The sequence below is a fragment of the Myotis yumanensis genome, unplaced genomic scaffold, assembly GCF_028538775.1.
Source record: "Myotis yumanensis isolate MYYU_CA2020_CCGP unplaced genomic scaffold, mMyoYum1.0.hap1 SCAF_3, whole genome shotgun sequence".
Lineage (NCBI taxonomy): Eukaryota > Metazoa > Chordata > Mammalia > Chiroptera > Vespertilionidae > Myotis > Myotis yumanensis.
Genome location: NW_027223754.1, coordinates 192,459,423 through 192,477,548, shown reverse-complemented (window position 1 = coordinate 192,477,548; position 18,126 = coordinate 192,459,423). Strand labels below are relative to the sequence as shown.

The 18,126-nt window shown below is 44.4% G+C and overlaps 1 protein-coding gene and 1 pseudogene across 2 annotated transcripts; both read left to right on the top strand.

Annotated features, from left to right (window-relative positions):
- The first annotated feature begins 9,565 nt into the window (after positions 1–9,565).
- LOC139005695 (dual specificity protein kinase CLK3 pseudogene) lies at positions 9,566–10,370 on the top strand (annotated as a pseudogene).
- A 4,624-nt stretch (positions 10,371–14,994) lies between these two features.
- On the top strand, positions 14,995–16,479 carry LOC139005694 (dual specificity protein kinase CLK3-like). 2 transcript variants are annotated; one of them, XM_070407901.1, is made up of 2 exons: positions 15,001–15,480; positions 15,547–16,479. In XM_070407901.1, the coding sequence occupies exons 1-2, from the start codon at positions 15,001–15,003 to the stop codon at positions 16,477–16,479; spliced, it is 1,413 nt and encodes a 470-aa protein (XP_070264002.1). The 2 variants fall into 2 exon arrangements, with proteins under 2 accessions (XP_070264003.1, XP_070264002.1); XM_070407902.1 differs by having other exon boundaries at positions 14,995–16,479.
- Positions 16,480–18,126: the final 1,647 nt, after the last annotated feature.

The window sequence follows — 18,126 nt, the reverse complement described above, 5'->3', positions numbered from 1 at the left end:
TTCTCTGCAGATTCTTATATATTTCATCCTCTAGACTATCAAGCTTTTCTAAACCTACTCTACTTTCATATAATGATATGAAAGCAAAAACATCCATGAATTATTTCAATTGCTCAGAAAAAGACTGCATACCCAAGATTACAGCTTGATGACTACATTTCACATTTAGACAGTCTTTTGTCCTCTGGCTAAATATATGATACTGTATTCTATTTAAATTGTCTATACATATAAAAGGCTAATATGCTAAGTGTCCCTCCGCCAGTCCGACCGGTCACTTGGACGCACACTGACCACTAGAGGACAGACGCTCAACGCGGGAGCTGCCAGGATGTGCACTGGCCATTTACAGAGAAAAAGCACGGACCTGGCACTGACAAAGCAACACTTAGATTCTCCCAAGTGGGACACAGGCCCCGCCACCACCCCGGAGCAACACCCCACCAAATCACAGCCAACGTTGCCATGGCACAAAATGTGGTCCACAGCCCAGCTGTGGGCGCCCGGTAATGATGTCACAAAGCGACACCTGGCTTCCTCTCCCCAGCAACTAGTCTCCTTGGAGTTTCTTCAGCCCAGGAACACGACTTGCTTTATAGCCAGGTGTAAATATTTTACACTTTAACCAAAGGTTTGTGAAGCGTTTTCCCATGCCTCATCTCATTTGTTCCTCACAGAAGTCCTGGAGTAGGTAGATAGGAGACTCGGTAGAATCCTATTTTCTTTTCATTAGCCAGAAAATAGAGATTTAGAAAGTTTAGAAACTTGACCCAACTGAAAAGAAGAAATGGTGGACCTTGAAAATGACTTCAGGTTTTCTCACTGCGCAGAATATAGTCAAACACTGCTGCAGTTAAATATTTTACCCTTTGTTCTCCCTGAGTGATCTACAATAATAATCTGCTTTGTGTTGATATTTACTGCTGTGTTGCTAACAATTACCTGAAAGAAAAGTTGGGGTGCTTCACTGGGCTGGAAAAAGTTTAGCTAAATCAGAAAGCAGGTCTAATTATGCAAGTTTATTCTATATCTATAAAAGGCTAAGTTGACTCGTGCATGCCTGAAACATGTAAAGCTCTCGCTGGTGCCAATCACACACATGTGTTTCAATCTGTCATTGTCGATCATGAATTTGGTTGACACTTCTATTATAGAGAAAGGGCAAATAGCAATATTGAAATATTTCTTTTTTTTTTTTTTTTAATTAAATCTTTATTGTTCAGATTATTACATTTGTTCCTCTTTTTTCCCCCCATAACTCCCCTCCTTCCAGCTCCCACCCCACCCTCCACCCTCACTCCCCACCCACTGTATTCATCCATAGGTGCATGATTTTTGTCCAGTCACTTCCCGCATCTCCCACACCCCTTTTCCCCCCAAGAATAGTCAGTCTATTCCCTTTCTATGTCCCTGATTCTATTATAATCACCAGTTCATTCTGTTCCTCAGATTATTTATTCACTTGATTCTTAGATTCATTTGTTGATAGATGAATGTTTGTTGTTCATAATTTGTATCTTTACCTTTTTCTTCTTCTTCCTCTTCTTAAAGGATACCTTTCAGCATTTCATATAATACTGGTTTGGCGGTGATGAACTCCTTTAGCTTTTCCTTATCTGTGAAACTCTTTACCTGACCTTCAATTCTGAATGATAGCTTTGCTGGATAAAGTAATCTTGGTTGTAGGTTCTTGGTATTCAGCACTTTGAATATTTCTTGCCATTCCCTTCTGGCCTGCAAAGTTTCTGTTGAGAAATCAGCTGACAGTCGTATGGGTATTCCCTTGTAGGTAATTGAGCCTCTTTCTCTTGCTGCTTTTAAGATTTTCTCTTTGTCTTTTGCTCTTGGCATTTTAATGATGATGTGTCTTGGTGTGGTCCTCTTTGGATTCCTTTTGTTTGGGGTTCTCTGCGCTTCTTGGACCTGTAAGTCCATTTCTTTCTCCAGATGGGGGAAGTTTTCTGCCATTATTTCTTGAAATAGGTTTTCAATATCTTGCTGTCTCTCATCTTCTGGCACTCCAATAATTCTGATATTAGACTGCTTAAAGCTGTCCCAGAGGCTCCTTACACTATCTTCACACTTTCGGATTCTTTTTTCATTTTGCTTTTCCAATTGGGTGTTTTTTGTCGAATCTTTTGTTTGATTATTGTGCTCCTCTGGTCTGCTATTGGGTATAATATTCTTTATTTCAGTCCGTGTATGCTTACTTTCTAATTTCTTTATCGTAGCATCGAGGGTCTCATTAGTTTTCGTGAGGTTCTGCACAAATTTATGGCAAGCCCTCAAAATTGCGATTCTTAGCTCCATATCCTCCATTTCTGTCATGTTTTTTTGTCTCCGCATCTTTTATGCTTTCTTGGTGCACCCCCTTGTGGTCTCTGTGCGCAGTCTTGTTCTAGCCAAGCCTTAATTGTTGTAGTTAACACTAGAGGGGTTTGACCACCAGGCCGACTGGCTATAGGAATCAGCTCAATATTTCTTCTAATTAATTTCCTTTCAATGTGCATGAATCCGTGCACCCGGCCACTATTACATATATAAAATTACATTATATTTACAATGTGCCATGCATTGAGCTTAGCACTCTGCATGTGTTATCGCACTTAAATCTTCTAGAAGTCCCATAAGGCATTGTTACTATGCCTATTTTACAGATGAGAAAACTATGACTAACAGATATTGACTATGTCTAAGTTCACATGATTAATAAGTAGCAAAGTCAGGGCTTAAATGAACAAATCCAAATGACTCTAAGGACCCGGCTCTTAATTTCTACCCCATTGTCCAGAGCTGTCAGAATTAAAAGTCATCCTTTATTTTGTTAAAGTCATCCTTAAACTTAAAGGCCTAACCGGTTTGGCTCAGTGGGTAGAGCATCGGCCTGCAGACTGAAGGGTCCCAAGTTCGATTCTGGTCAAGGGCATATACCTTGGTTGCGGGCACATACCCAGTAGGGAGTGTGCAGGAGGCAGCTGATCGATGTTTCTCTCTCATTGGTGTTTCTAACTCTCTATCCCTCTCCCTTCCTCTCTGTAAAAAAACTCAGTAAAATAAAATAAAAAGTAAAGGCCTGTGGAGCCTTTTCTTTCTCTGTACCCTTCTAATATCCAGGTACTGCTCGTCCCCCCCCCCCCCCCACACACACACACACACACTTTGAAACATTAACTCATTCCCCCACCCAAAGATAATTTTCCATCAAATATTTCTTGCTATGAGTTAGATATTTTATTATGCTTCTTTTTTCAAACTTTTTTTTGACATTTTCTATGTATGTATATGAAATTTGGGAAGCAGGGGTAAAAATATTAAAAATTGAAAAGATAGGGAAGGATTAGACATTTTTTCTGTAAATTCAGAAAAATTAAAAGATTAAGAATTATTTCTAATATACAATATATTTGCTGGAACATTAAAAAAATAGAAACAGGCCCTGGCTCAATTGGTTAGAATGTCATCTCGATGTGCCAAGGTTGCAGGTCCCATCCCCGGTCAGGGCACATATAAGAATCAACCAATGAACGCATAAATAAGTGGAACAACAAATGGACGTCTTGCCCTAGCTGATGTGGCTCAGTGGATAGAGTGTCAGCCTGCAGACTGAAGGGTCCCAGGTTCGATTCTGGTCAAGGGCACAAACCTCAGTTGCAGACTAGATCCCCAGCCACATGTGGGAGGCAACCAATCGATGTGTCTCTCTCTCACATTGATGTTTCTCAGGGAAGGGATCCACCCTTCTATATAATAGAACATATCTGTAATTCTTCATGAATGAGCAAAATGCTTCTTCATAATATTGGTGACTAATACAGCACAATACACATTTCGGAAGCATTGAAGAGCTGTGTGTTATATGAAACTATGAAACATAGTATAGTGATATGATTCATGTATTCAAACCCCAACTTTAGCACTCAATAACTAAGAACTTAAGTCATTAAACTGCTCTGTTACTCACTATCTCATCAGTAAATGGGGACAATAATAATTCCTACTTCGTGCGTGTAATGTGTCAATAGTGCATGAGGAAAGGGGAACCTAGAGATTGAAAGAGGCTTAAAACATATATTGACCAAATGCAACATATATGGATCAAGAGACATACCCGTGAAATACAATATGTGGACATTTGGGGGAAATCCTGATTTGAAAAAAGCAGCTGGAACAGATATTATGAAGCAATTGGTGAAATTTCAATCCTGACTGGTGATATCAAGGAATTATTGTTATATTTTAGATGTGCTAATGAAATTGTTATTATTTAAGAATCTTTATCTTTTAAAAATGTATACAGAAGTATCGTCATGAAATGCTTCATGACCAATTTATTGTCATAAATTTGCTTCAAAATAATAAAGTGATGGCATAGATGATGAAAGATTTCCCATTGTTTATTACAACATGGTTTTTTTTTTGTTTGTTTTTTACTACTATACTCTCTACTTTTGTATGTGTCTGAAGTTGTACAAAATAATTTGTTTTTAAAAGTGCTAGAACATAGTAAGGATGTTGTAAATCTTTACTATTATTATATGCTTTGTATTCATAATATTATCTAATGTTCCTTTATACCTTTCAGGTTACGTGTTTTTATTTACATTATGTCTTCTGGTATTCGCACTAAACTAGAAGGTAGGTATTATTATGCCCATTTTATAAATGAGAAGACTGAGCCAGAGACAAGACTGCAAGCCCAGGAAATATACCACCTCCACTTTGCCAGCTACAGAGAACTCAGTGGTAAAAGGACAGGAGGTCCCCTCAGCCACTGCCACAAGGTCCTTGCTTCCTTAATGGCTGTAGTCAGATCTAGGAGGGAGAGAATGATTCATTTAGAGAGACTTATCCGACAAAAGTTGAGCTCACATTTGCACATCAGGAAAAATCCTAGCTGCTACTGTAAAAAGCCATCTCAGAAGAATGGAACACAGCAGAAGGGATTAAATCATAAGGGGAAAGTTCTCTCCAGTTTGTATTTCCTTTACATAACTATTATTTTAAGTTTTACTAATTTAACTTTATATCCTCTACCTAACCTGTTTATTCTTGCAAAAAAAATAATAAATCTAAAACTAAGGGTAGGTGACAGCGATGAGACACTGTGTGGAAAGCAAGGTTGAGAAGCAGAAGGTCACACCCTTTACTCTGGGTCCCAGCCACCTAACAGTTCTGTTCCACCTTAAGAAGCCTTTGCCGCTCCCGCAGCAAGAGGCACTCGGCTCCGCCCACTCCCGTGTCAGCTCCGACCCGGGAACGTGGGGACAGGGGGAGAGGCGCACTGAATGGAAAGATTGGCGCCAGGGCTGCAGGGTCTCTCCTTCCCCGGACTCTACCCGCCCGGGGAGGAGCGTGTAGAGCACCCGGCATTGGGGTTCTTTCCCGGAGTACTCGGGGTGGGGATGTGTCCTACTAAATTGGGGTGGAGGAGAAGTGAGGGGTGGGGCTCATCTTGGGGTGGAGTCGAAGGGGGACAGAACTGGGGCTTATGAGATAGACACTATGCAGTGACTCCTAGTTAAAACAAATTTTAAAAAAATGTAGGTTCACGCGGTCCGGACGCACCTTTTCAAGCCATTTCCAAAAGAGGGGCAAGTTTTCCATTCTCCGCCCCAATTCCCCTTCTTGGTTTTAATTGATTGGGTTTAAGGTAGGCTGGGACCGAGGTTGCCTGTTGATTGGCTACCTCAGTCATCCATCAGGATGACGCGACGCTGGGGGGTGGCTCTTTGGGGAGGAAGTGGGGGTTATTTTGGTACCGCCTCCCCCCACTACTGATTGGTCGGGATTTGCGGCGATGTGAAGCGAGGCGTGAAGAAGTCGGCTGAAGGGAAAGGCCTGTGGGCGGTGCTCGCGGGGGACGCTGTCCGCGGAGGGACTGGGCAGAGCCCGCGGGACTCTGTTATAGTCGCTGAGGACCGAAGAGAGTGAGACCCGGAATGAGTTTCAAAGGGCACTGAGGGAAGGAGGAGGGAAACCTCGCTTGCCCTCCGAGAAGGTCATTTCCTGCTTGGGATCGTTAGTTTCCTGTTTACTCAACCGAGTCTGCGTGTCCCCCGGCTTTCTGGAATATACGTGAAAATTCAAGTCTTATGAGTCACTGGTCCCAGACTTCCCATTTCCTTACCCAACAAAATGAATGACAGAGGAAAGCGAGGGAGTTAGCCATCGTTTAGGGAGAGAGAGGACATCTGAGGCTCTCGCGTGGGAAGCTAAGGGTGGCCCTGGATCACAGTGTCCAAGCAGGTGGGTTCCTAAAGAAACCATTCACAGAATGGTTGGAGAGGGTGGGTGCAGGTGACGAGAACTGCAGAGATTTATCTGAAGGAAGGGCATTAATGATATGCACATGCCTTGAGGAGAGAGTAGGTTTTATTCATCCTTGTATCTCTGGTGCCTGGCATTGTCCGATACATTGTGGGTGATGGGGACCAAGCCATAAAGATAAACTTTTATAAAGTATGCTGAACAAATTCTAGACATGTCAGACCTTTTCTATGCCAAGTTTATGATCCTGGAAACATGTTTGACACTCACCACCTGAGTTCATCCAGCCTTAAGTTGAGATGTAGATCTACTTCCCAGACCCACCTGGGAAGCTACCTACCTACCTGCCTGCAAAAATACTACCATTTTCTCCTTACCCCGAGGCCTTTAAAATTGAAAGCAGATTTCCCATCAACCTGCCTTCCTAGAAAGATTGAAAAGGTAGATGGTAATAGATGGAAAGATATCCTCTACATGCAGTGAATGGAAAATGAAGTCTTTAACCTACAATCTGAGATTCGAGGGTGGGAAGGATTTACTATTTGTGTTGAAAGATACCATCTGTACTATAAATTATTAAGTCACTTGCTTTCCAGCACAAATATTCACAAAGAGTCCAAACTTTTTTATATTTTTATATAATATTTATTGATCTTACAGAGAGAGCGAGAGAGAGACATCAATTTGTTGTTCCACATATTTATGCATTCGTTGGTTGATTCTTATATGTGCCATGACCAGAGATTGAACCTGCAACCTTGGCGTATTGGGATGGTGCTCTAGCCAACTGTGGCTGTTGTGGACCACTGTTCATGAGAATGAGACCACCGACTCCAATCAGGTCTTAGCAGCAAGCAAGGATTTATTGAAAGCTGGTCAGCGACTGCAACAGGTCCTCCACACAGGGAGCCCCAACCTGCTGCAGCCCCAAGCCTTTCTCTAATAGCCTTTTTAAAGGGTGTCACAAGCTCGACAGCGGCCAGTGCTGTGTCACACCTGGCTGGAGCTTTTAACCACAACCCATTCTTTGAACAATCCAGTGGAAACTACCTACTCTTTGTACAGATTGACATCAAGATACATAGAGTACAAAGAAGTTACAAAATTTTCTTTACATCAGTTAAAGGTTACATATCTATACCCATTTCACCATATGATGCTAAGTGTGCATGCCCATCACAGTGGCCAGGCCACATATTTTTGTATAGCTAGATTTCAGCAATGCTTTAACATGGCATAAAAACTGCTCTGGCCCTTGCCGGTTTGGCTCAGTGTATAGATGTCAGCCTGCAGACTGAAGGGTCCTCCGTTTGATTCCAGGCAAGGGTACATGCCCAGGTTGCAGGCTCCATCCCCAGTTGGGGGCATGCAGGAGGCAGACAATCAATGATTCTCTCTCATCATTGATGTTTCTATCTCTCCCTCTCCCTTCCTCTCTAAAATCAATAAAAATATATATATATATTTAAAAACAAACCAAAACTGTGCTCTGAAACTGAGGGAATGGTGCAAGAACTTCCCACTAGTATTGTAACTATCCCTACGGCAGGTCCCTGCAAGGGCTTTTGGTCAAGATAGTAAATAAGTAAATACCTTTTGTTTAAAAGAAACTATCTCACCTTTTTATGATTTCATGGGATCTTCTAGGCCAAATAATTTACAAGTACAAGAGAGTGTACTGGCTCTTCAATATCATTATGGCAATAGTTTACAAATAAGGAGAGGAACAGGAGGCAACTATATTTGCAGTAATGAAAGTATCATAGGAAAATTATTACTAGGCTATAAGCAATTCTAGCATAAGGTATAAGTTGCTTATGCCAAAGGGCAAGGGGAGATTTTAAGAATATTTTCAGTCCTGGCCAGTGTGGCTCAGTTGGTTAGAGCATTATCCTGTGCACCAAAAGGTTACCAGTTTTCAAAGTACCTAAACAGATACTTCTTCAAAGTGCACATACTAATGACCAAGCGACATATGAGAAAATGCTCAAAGTCACTGAACATCAGAAAGATGCAAATTAAAACAACAATGAGATATCACCTCACACCTGTCAGAATGGCTACCATCAACAAATAAAAAATGCTGGTGAGCATGTGGAGAAAAGGGAACCCTAGTACACTGCTGGCAGGAATGCAGACTGGTGCAGCTATTATGGAAAACAGCATGGAGTGTCCTCAAAAAATTAAATATGGAACTGCCATTTGACTCAGTGATCCCACTTCTGGGAATATACCAAAAACACCAATCAGAAACAATGTATGCATCCCTATGTTCATAGCAGCACAATTTACAATAGCTAAGATCTGGAAACAGCCCAAGTGCCTATCAGTAGATGAGTGGATAAAAAAGTTGTGGTACATTCATACCATGGAATACTAAGCAGCAGTGAAAAAGAAGGCTCTCATATCCTGTGAGACAGCATGGAGGGACCTGGAGAGTATTCTGCAAAGCAAAATAAGCCAGTCAGAGGAACACAAGTATCACATGATCTCATGCATATGTGGAATCTAATGAACAAAATGAACTGACAAAATAAATCCAGAAACACAGAAGAATAGAACAGACTGTTGAATCTCCGAGGGAGGGTCTGGAAGTGGGACGTGGTCAAAGAATTTGTATACATATATGAATAACCCATGGAAACAGACAATAGGGTGGTGAAGGCATGGGGTGGGAGTGGAGGGCTAGAAGGGGTCAATGGGGGGAAAAGAGGACATATGTAATACTTTCAACAATAAAGATTTAATTTTAAAAATAAAATAAAATTTGAGTTTTAAAGACCAAAAAATAATAATAAGTTGCCAATTTGATTCCCAGTCAGGGCACATATCTAGGTTTCACCCAGGGAGAAGCCACTAAACAACTCAACATCTAGATATGGCAGTGAGATCAAACATGGGTAGACAAAGAAACCCCCAAAGGAAAGAAAAGGAGACCTAGCCAGAAAAGCAGCTAAGTGATACAGAGGCGTGCAACATGACAGAAAAAGAATTCAGATTAAGGGTCCTAGATTGCATAAACCGGGTGGAGGAAAAAAATCAACAACTTATGCAAGAAGCAAGAAGAAACAGATGAAAAAATCAATACCTTAAGTAAGAATCAAAAAGAAATGGAAGAAACAATCAATAACTTAGGTAGAGAACCAAGAAGAAATGAAGAGCAATATAGCTGCAATAAACAACACCATTGAAAGTTTCAACAGTAGACTAGGAGAAGCAGAGGATCGAATTAGTGAATTAGAAGACAAGGAAGCAAAAGAAACCCAAACTGAACAGCAATTGGAGAAAAATCTTGTGCGTCTTGATGTAGGACTGGTTTAACTTCCATGGTCACATGTGCATCGCCTTTGAGTTCCTAGGCAAGAACACCTTTGAGTTCCTGAAGGAGAATAATATCTAGGCTTATCCCCTACCAAATGTCCAGCACATGGCAAACCAGCTCTGCCACGACCTGAGATTTCTACATGAAAACCAACTGACCCACACAGACTTGAAGCCTGTTTGTCAATTCTGAGTTTGAAACGCTCTACAATGAGCACACGGGCTGTGAGGAGAAGTCAGTGAAGGACACTAGTATCCGAGTTGCTGACTTCGGCAGTGCTACATTTGACCATCAGCATCACACCACCATTGTGGCCACTCGCTATTACCGCCCACCTGAGGTGATCCTTGAGCTGGGCTGGGCACAGCCCTGTGACGTCTGGAGCATTGGCTGCATTCTCTTCGAGTACTACCGGGGCTTCGTACTTTTCCAGACCTTTGAAGACCCAGAGCATTTGGTGATGATGGAGAAGATCCTAGGGCCCATCCCATCACACATGATCCAGCGTACCAGGAAGCAGCAATATTTTTACAAAGGGGCCCTGGTTTGGGATGAGAACAGCTCTGATGTCCAGTATGTAATGGAGAACTACACACCTCTGAAGAGTTACATGCTCCAAGACTTGCTGGAACACGTGCAGCTTTTTGAACTAATGAGGAGGTTGTTAGAGTTTGACCCTACCCAGCACATCACCCTGGCGGAGGCCCTGCTACACCCCTTCTTTGCTGGCCTCACCCCTGAGGAGCAGTCCTTCCTCACCAGCCGCACCCCCAGCAGATGACAGGCACAGGCCACTACATGAGGAGATGGAACTGGGCTGCCTGGCCCTCTCTCTCCAATTCCTAACCACTGGGCCCCAGGACCAGAGCCACCCAAGGAACAGTGCAATGTGAAGGACGGCAGGTGCCTGCAAGGGCGGAGACATGCCAGCTGCCAGAAAGCACAGATTTGACCCAAGCTATTTATTTGTTGTAAAGTTATAATAAAGTGTTTCTTACTGCATGTAAAAAGCAAACAAACAAACAAATGAAAAGAAAGAAGCACATCCTTGAGGGAGGGTTTAGAAAAAAAAAAGAAAATTTTCAATTGTGTTCATGAGAGAAAAGTGCACTTTGTCAGGACACATATCTAGGTTTCAGGTTCCATCCCCAGTACAGTCATATAAGGAATCTCTCTCTCTCTCTCTCTCTCTCTCTCTCTCTCTCTCTCTCTCTCTCCGAAATCAGTGAGAAACACATCCTGGAGTCCTGTGCCACAATGTGTAGAGAGATCCTTGTGGGAGTTTCAGCTTTCCCTTTTGGCATTTCAGAACGGAGAAGAGCCATCTGCTGCTGGTGATACCGGAGATGGGAACAAGTGGGTGCGGGAGGCCACAGTGAGGAAGACCTGTGGGTTCCTGAGCACCTGAGCAGTGCCCTGCTGACAGACATGTACCTCTAAAGGGAACCCACACTCGCGATTGGCTTCTTTTCAAACACAAGCGGTTAATTATGTGTTCCTGTCCCCCGTCCGAACCTTCAGTCACCTAAATGCCCTATCAAATGTTAGACATCCAGATCTAAGCCCCGAGGAGTCAGGAACGGAAACATTTGTATGGGGTAAAGCCAAGGCAAAGGTCCTCCAACACCCGCTGCACAGAGTGGCCCAGAGCCATGGGCAGTAAAAACCTCGCTTTCTGTGCAGCAGCCCTGGAAGGGCCCAGTGGGCACTTTGCCAGGGAATGCTCATTCGGATTCAGGTTATTTTAGGGCACATGCTTGCATCATGGTTCGGAGCCTTCCTGAGGCATCAAATGCTTTTGCTAAAATTTCAGGAACCAGGATGTCAACCTGAACGAAGGGGGTGACAATCGCATCCCGGTGCTGGTCAGAAAGTGCATGTGGACTACCTGCCCTTCTGTCTCAGTGAGGCCGGGTTTGTGTACAGGTGGAGAGAAGTGAGAGTGTGTGTGTATAGGAGGACAGGGGTGAGGTTAGAACCAGATTGATTGGATCTTCCTTTATTGGCCTCGAGAGAGCCACCCACAGTATAAGCAGGTGGTCCAAAGTCACTCAGTCCCTAATGGAGACCCGGAGACCAGGTCAGTATTTAGTTATTTAACAACTTTAGCCAGGGGCTGGTGATACATGGTGACATTCACAGGGAGATTGCCGGAAGCAGGTCCATCCTTGCTGCTTGACACAGTCGCTGCAGGGAAGAAATATCTGCACAGCATATGTTTCAAGGGACCTGGCATCTATGGCAAACTGTTCTTAATATGTTTGCTCACCTTCTTGGCACTATGTGTTTTAACCAAGGTCACCTCTCCAAGAAAGGTTGTTTCTCCAGGTAGGGCTTTTTCCCAGAAGTCAGGAAGGGAAGAAGACCCCTTAACTAAATGCCAGGTGGGTAGTTAATCACTGTCAGTACCAAGCTAGGTGCCCTTGAATGCAATGAAACCCCAACCCTTAGGTCTGCAGGCTGAGGTTCTATTCACTGAACCAAACCCGATAGGGCTCAACCCTAGAGATTTAAATGAAAATAAATGCCTGGTCGGCATGGCTCAGTGTTTAAGTGCAGACTTATGAACCAAGAGGTCACTGGTTGGATTCCCGTCAAGACGAACATGAGGGCTGTGGGCTCCATCCCCCTGGGGGGTATGCAGGAGGCAGCAAATCAATGATTCTTTCTCATCATTGATGTTTCTATGTCTCTCTCTCCCTCTGTCTACCTCTCTCAAATCAATAGAAATGTATTTTTAAAAAATGAGGGGGGGTTGCATGGGGGTCTAATGGGGGGGGATGAGGACACATTTGTAATACCTTAACTAATAAAGAATTCAAGAAAATAAGTAGAGAGAACCTCGCTGTGCTGATCAACTGAATGCTGCCTCGGTGTCATTCCTTCTTCGCCGACTCCGTCCACACCTTTGGGAACCCCTGGACCTGCTTGGGCTGGACCCCAACAAAAGAGGATCTTAAAGAGTTCTCCTGAGAAACCAATATGGCGGCATAGGTTAACACTGGAGTTTGCTGCCTCGAACAACCACTTCAAAAATACAACTAAAAGACGGAACGGACATCATCCAGAACCACAGGAAGGCTGGCTGAGTGGAAGTTCTACAACTAGGAGGAACCGAGAATCAGAGCAGGCGCAGTGCTGAAGTAAAATACTAAGGTGCGGAGTGTGCCTAGCGCGGGCTGGTGGCTGAGGGTGTGGTTGTCTGTTTCAATTTAGAGGGAGCCTCAGACTCTGAGCTCCAGATCCGGGTAAGTCTCTAGGGACCCAGACTGAAATGTGAGAAGCGGGACTGTCTGGCTTCGGTCCCTCCGAGGTTTGCAGCGGTTGCTGGGACAGAGAGGCAGAGCCCCTGGGGATGGACTGAGAGCAGCCATAACTGCTCCCTCCTCCGTCCTGTTGATCCCGTGGGACCTGCCCCGCCCAAGCCCTGCACAGAGCCATTTGCTGGATAGCCTCAGGCAAAGGCTCGATTAGCACCTCCCTAGAGGACAGAAGTTCTCCCACTGCAAACACAGCTGATTCTCACAGCCAGTTGGCCTGGAGGTCAAGTAGTAATTACCTACAACAAACAAGACTGCTCACAGAGACCATAAGGGGGTGCACCAAGAGTGTCTACCTCAGGTAATTGGGACACTTAACACGGAAAGCCACTCTATCGACACAGGGAAGCATAAAAAAATGCCGAGACAAAGAAACAGGCCACAAAGAACAGAACTGGAGGAAAGCAGGCTACTGGATATAGAATTCAAAACCACACTTTTGAGGTCTCTCAAGAGGCTTCTAGAGGCTGTCGATAAACTTGATGAGATGTACAGGAAATCTAATGAGACCCTCGATGGTGTGATAAAGGACCAACTAGAAAGTAAGCATACACTGACTGAAATAAAGAATATTATACAGACTCTCAACAGCAGACCAGAGGAGCACAAAAATCAAGTCAAAGATTTGAAATGCGAAGAAGCAAAAAACACCCAACCAGAAAAGCAAAATGAAAAAAGAATTCGAAAATATGAAGATAGTGTAAGGAGCCTCTGGGACAGCTACAAGCGTACCAACATCAGAATTATAGGTATGCCAGAAGAAGAGAGAGAGCAAGATATTGAAAACCTATTTGAAGAAATAATGACAGAAAACTTCTCCTACTTGGTGAAAGAAATAGATTTACAAGTCCAGGAAGCGCAGAGAACCCCAAACAAAAGGAATCCAAAGACAACCACACCAAGACACATCATAATTAAAATGCCAAGAGCAAAAGACAAAGAGAGAATCTTAAAAGCAGCAAGAGAAAGAAAATCAGTTACCTACAAGGGAATACCCATACGACTGTCAGCTGATTTCTCAACAGAAACTTTGCAGGCGAGAAGGGAGTGGCAAGAAATATTCAAAGTGATGAATGCCAAGAACCTACAACCAAGATTACTTTATCCAGCAAAGCTATCATTCAGAAGTGAAGGTCAGATAAAGAGCTTCACAAATAAGGAAAAGCTAAAGGAGTTCATCACCACCAAACCAGTATTAAATGAAATGCTGAAAGGTATCCTTTAAGAAGAGAAAGAAGAAGAAAAAGGTAAAGATACAAATTATGAACAACAAATACGCATCTATCAACAAGTGAATCTAAGAATCAAGTGAATAAATAATCTGATGAACAGTATGAACTAGTGATTATAATAGAATCAGGGACATAGAAAGGGAATGGAGTGACTCTGCTTGGGTGGGAAAGGGGTGTGGAAGATGCGGTAAGAGACTGGACAAAAATCATGCACCTATGGATGAGGACAGTGGGTGGCGAGTGAGGGCGGGGGGTGGGGTGGGAACTGGGAGGAGAGGAGTTATGGGGGGAAAAAAGAGGAACAAATGTAATAATCTGAACAATAAAGATTTAATTATTTTTAAAAAAAGAAAATAAGTAAATATATAAATGGTGGCAGGATGGAGAGAGAATACCAGGGGCGAATTAGATGGTGCTTCTTAACACTTAATCCTCTCTGGCTTCAGGAAAGCACTGAAAATCCTCTTACTCTGTGGTTCATCCCTCCTCCGTGGGGCGGAGCCACTGGACTTTGGTAGGCGTGGTTAATAACCCCGTCCTGGTAATGGCCTATATATACCAGGGTCAGGGAATGGCTCCCGCAGTCCTGTGCCAGACTGTCTAGGGAGAGCATTGTGGGAGGTTCTCCTTTCGCTTTCGGAGCTAGGAACCGGACAAGAGCCGTCTGCTCCTGGTGAGTCCAGAGATCCGACCGAGTGGGTTCGCAGGGCCAGAGTGAGGGAAGACCTGTGTGTTCCTGAGGGCCTGCTCTGCGCCCGCCAGAGAGACACGTACCTCGAAAAGGAATCCAGACTGGGATAGGGCATATTTAAAAGGCAGGCGGTTGCTAGTCGCCGCCACCGCCTGAGCCTGGGAGACGATGCATCACTGTAAGCGATACCTCTCCCCCGAGCCAGACCCGTACCTGAGCTACAGATGGAAGAGAAGGAGGCCTTACAATCGGGAGCACGAAGGCAGACTGCAATACCCATCTCGATGGGAGCCTCCACCCTGGAGATCTCGGTCCAGAAACCATGACCGCTTACCCTACCAGAGGCGGTACCGCAAGCGCAGTGATAGCGCCACATACCGATGTGAGGAGCAGAGCCCATCTTTTGGAGAAGACTACTATGGGTCGTCACGTTCCCATCTCCGTCGACGGTCCCGGGATAGGGAGCCGTACCGGACTCGCAACCATGCCCACCATTGCCACTGCCACAGACGCCGCCCCAAGTCTGGTAGCAGTGCGTCCTCGAGAAGCCAACAGAGCAGTAAGTGCAGCCGCCGGAGCGTGGATGATGACAAGCAGGGCCACCTGGTGTGCCGGGTGGGCGATTGGCTCCAAGAGCGATATGAGATTGTGGGGGACCTGGGCAAAGGCACCTTTGGCAAGGTGGTGGAGTGCGTGGACCATGCCAGAGGGAAGTCTCCGGTTGCCCTGAAGATCATTCGCAACGTGGACAAGTACCGGAAGGCTGCCCGACTGGAAATCAATGCTCTCCAAAAAATCAAGGAAAAGGACCCAGAGAACCAGTTCTTGTGCGTCTGGATGTACGACTGGTTTAACTTCCACGGTCACGTGTGCATCGCCTTTGAGCTCCTGGGCAAGAACACCTTTGAGTTCCTGAAGGAGAACGATTTCCAGCCTTACCCCCTACCGCAGGTGCGGCACATGGCCTACCAGCTCTGCCACGCCCTGAGATTTCTACATGAAAACCAACTGACCCACACAGACTTGAAGCCAGAGAACATCCTGTTTGTCAATTCTGAGTTTGAAACGCTCTACAATGAGCACACGGGCTGTGAGGAGAAGTCAGTGAAGGACACCAGCATCCGAGTTGCTGACTTCGGCGGTGCTACCTTTGACCATCAGCATCACACCACCATTGTGGCCACTCGTTATTACCGCCCACCTGAGGTGATCCTTGAGCTGGGCTGGGCACAGCCCTGTGACGTCTGGAGCATTGGCTGCATTCTCTTCGAGTACTACCGGGGCTTCGTACTTTTCCAGACCTTCGAAGACCCAGAGCATTTGGTGATGATGGAGAAGATCCTAGGGCCCATCCCATCACACATGATCCAGCGTACCAGGAAGCAGCAATATTTTTACAAAGGGGCCCTGGTTTGGCATGAGGACAGCTCTGATGTCCAGTATGTGATGGAGAACTACACACCTCTGAAGAGCTACATGCTCCAAGACTCCCTGGAGCACGTGCAGCTGTTTGACCTGATGAGGAGGATGTTAGAGTTTGACCCTGCCCAGCGCATCACCCTGGCGGAGGCCCTGCTACACCCCTTCTTTGCTGGCCTCACCCCTGAGGAGCGGTCCTTCCTCACCGGCCGCACCCCCAGCAGATGACAGGCACAGGCCACTACATGAGGAGGTGGAACTGGGCTGCCTGGCCCTTCTCTCTCCAATTTCTAACCACCGCGCCCCAGGGCCAGAGCCACCCAAGGAACAGTGCAATGTGAAGGACGGCAGGTGCCTGCAAGGGCGGAGACATGCCAGCTGCCAGAAAGCACAGATTTGACCCAAGCTATTTGTATGTTGTAAAGTTATAATAAAGTGTTTATTACTGCTTGTAAAAAACAAACAATCAAACAAACAAAAAACGAAAAGAAAGAAGCACATCCTTGAGGGAGGGTTTAGAACAAAAAAAGAAATTTTTCAATTGTGTTCATGAGAGAAAAGTGCACTTTGTCAGGACACATATCTAGGTTTCAGGTTCCATCCCCAGTACAGTCACATAAGGAATCAATGTCTCTCTCTCTCTCTCTCTCTCTCTCTCTCTCTCTCTCTCTCTTTCTCTCCTCTTTCTAAAATCAACACACATATCCCCAGGTGAGGATCCAAAACACAAAAAAATCATATTGCCCTAGTTATGATCCAGGAATTGGCTGTTGCCTGGTGAAGGGATGCTGGGCACTGCTGCAGAAAACCCAACATCCCATGACCGTGCTGGCCAGCAACAGCCAAAGCAGCCAGGAGATGGCCCCTGCCTCACTTCTACTTTCCAAGTCTCTTGGGTGTGCAAATTATTGATACATGAAAATTTACTAGACTCACTCCTAGGTGCAATAAAATCTGGAAAACCGTTTTTAGATTTCCAGCCTTTGCAGTTTAACAAGTTATATAAAAAGGAGATAGTATGTAAGTCAGCCATACCCATCACAAGTGTTTATGAATTTACATTTTTTTAAAATTTCCTTGGTAATAAGTAGAGAGAAAGGATTCTGAGCCAGGAGCAGCACAAGAATGAAACAAAAGTCTGTTTCAGACTTTTTCATTTTATAAACCAATTGTGACTTAAGGGGAGCAGAGAATTTTTTATATTGTCACATTAAGGACATTACCAGTTACTATTTACTATAACCATCATTTCATAAAAGAAGTAACATTTGTAACACCAAAAAGGTGGGAAGGTTAGAATCTCAGAATTTAAAAACTGGATAAACTTGCCCTGGCTGGTGTTGCTCTATAGTTAGAGCGCCATTAAAGGGTCATTGGTTTGATTCCCGGTCCAGAGCATGTACCTGGGTTGCAGGTTTGAACTCTGGCAACCAATCAATGTGTCTCTCTCTCACACACATCGATGTGTTTTTTTTTTATCTCTCTCTCCCCCTTTCTCCCTACCTTCCACCCTCTCTAAAAATCAATGGAAAAAATATCCTCATGTGAGGATAAGTAAATAAGTAAGTAAATAAATCCCTTCTAACTCAGAAACTCTGCCTAGATGCACATTCTTTTCCCAACTTTCTTCCAAAGTAATTATTTTGGACTTCCTTAACAATTAGCATAGTATCAAACACTATGCCCAAGCAATGCCTTTTATGTTTGTGCCACCTCTTCAATTACGAACTCCTGAAAGCACAAACATCTTTCCAGGACTCCATGGTGCCTGTCAGTGCCTTAAATATCATGATTATAAAATGAATTTATGTTGCCCTCGCTGGTTTGACTCAGTGGATAGAGCATCCGCCTGCGGACTGAAGGCCGCAGTTGCAG

Coding starts and splice junctions, on each gene's coding strand:
- LOC139005694 (XM_070407902.1), top strand. CDS start 15,001: ATGCATCACTGTAAGCGATACCTCTCCCCCGAGCCAGACCCGTACCTG.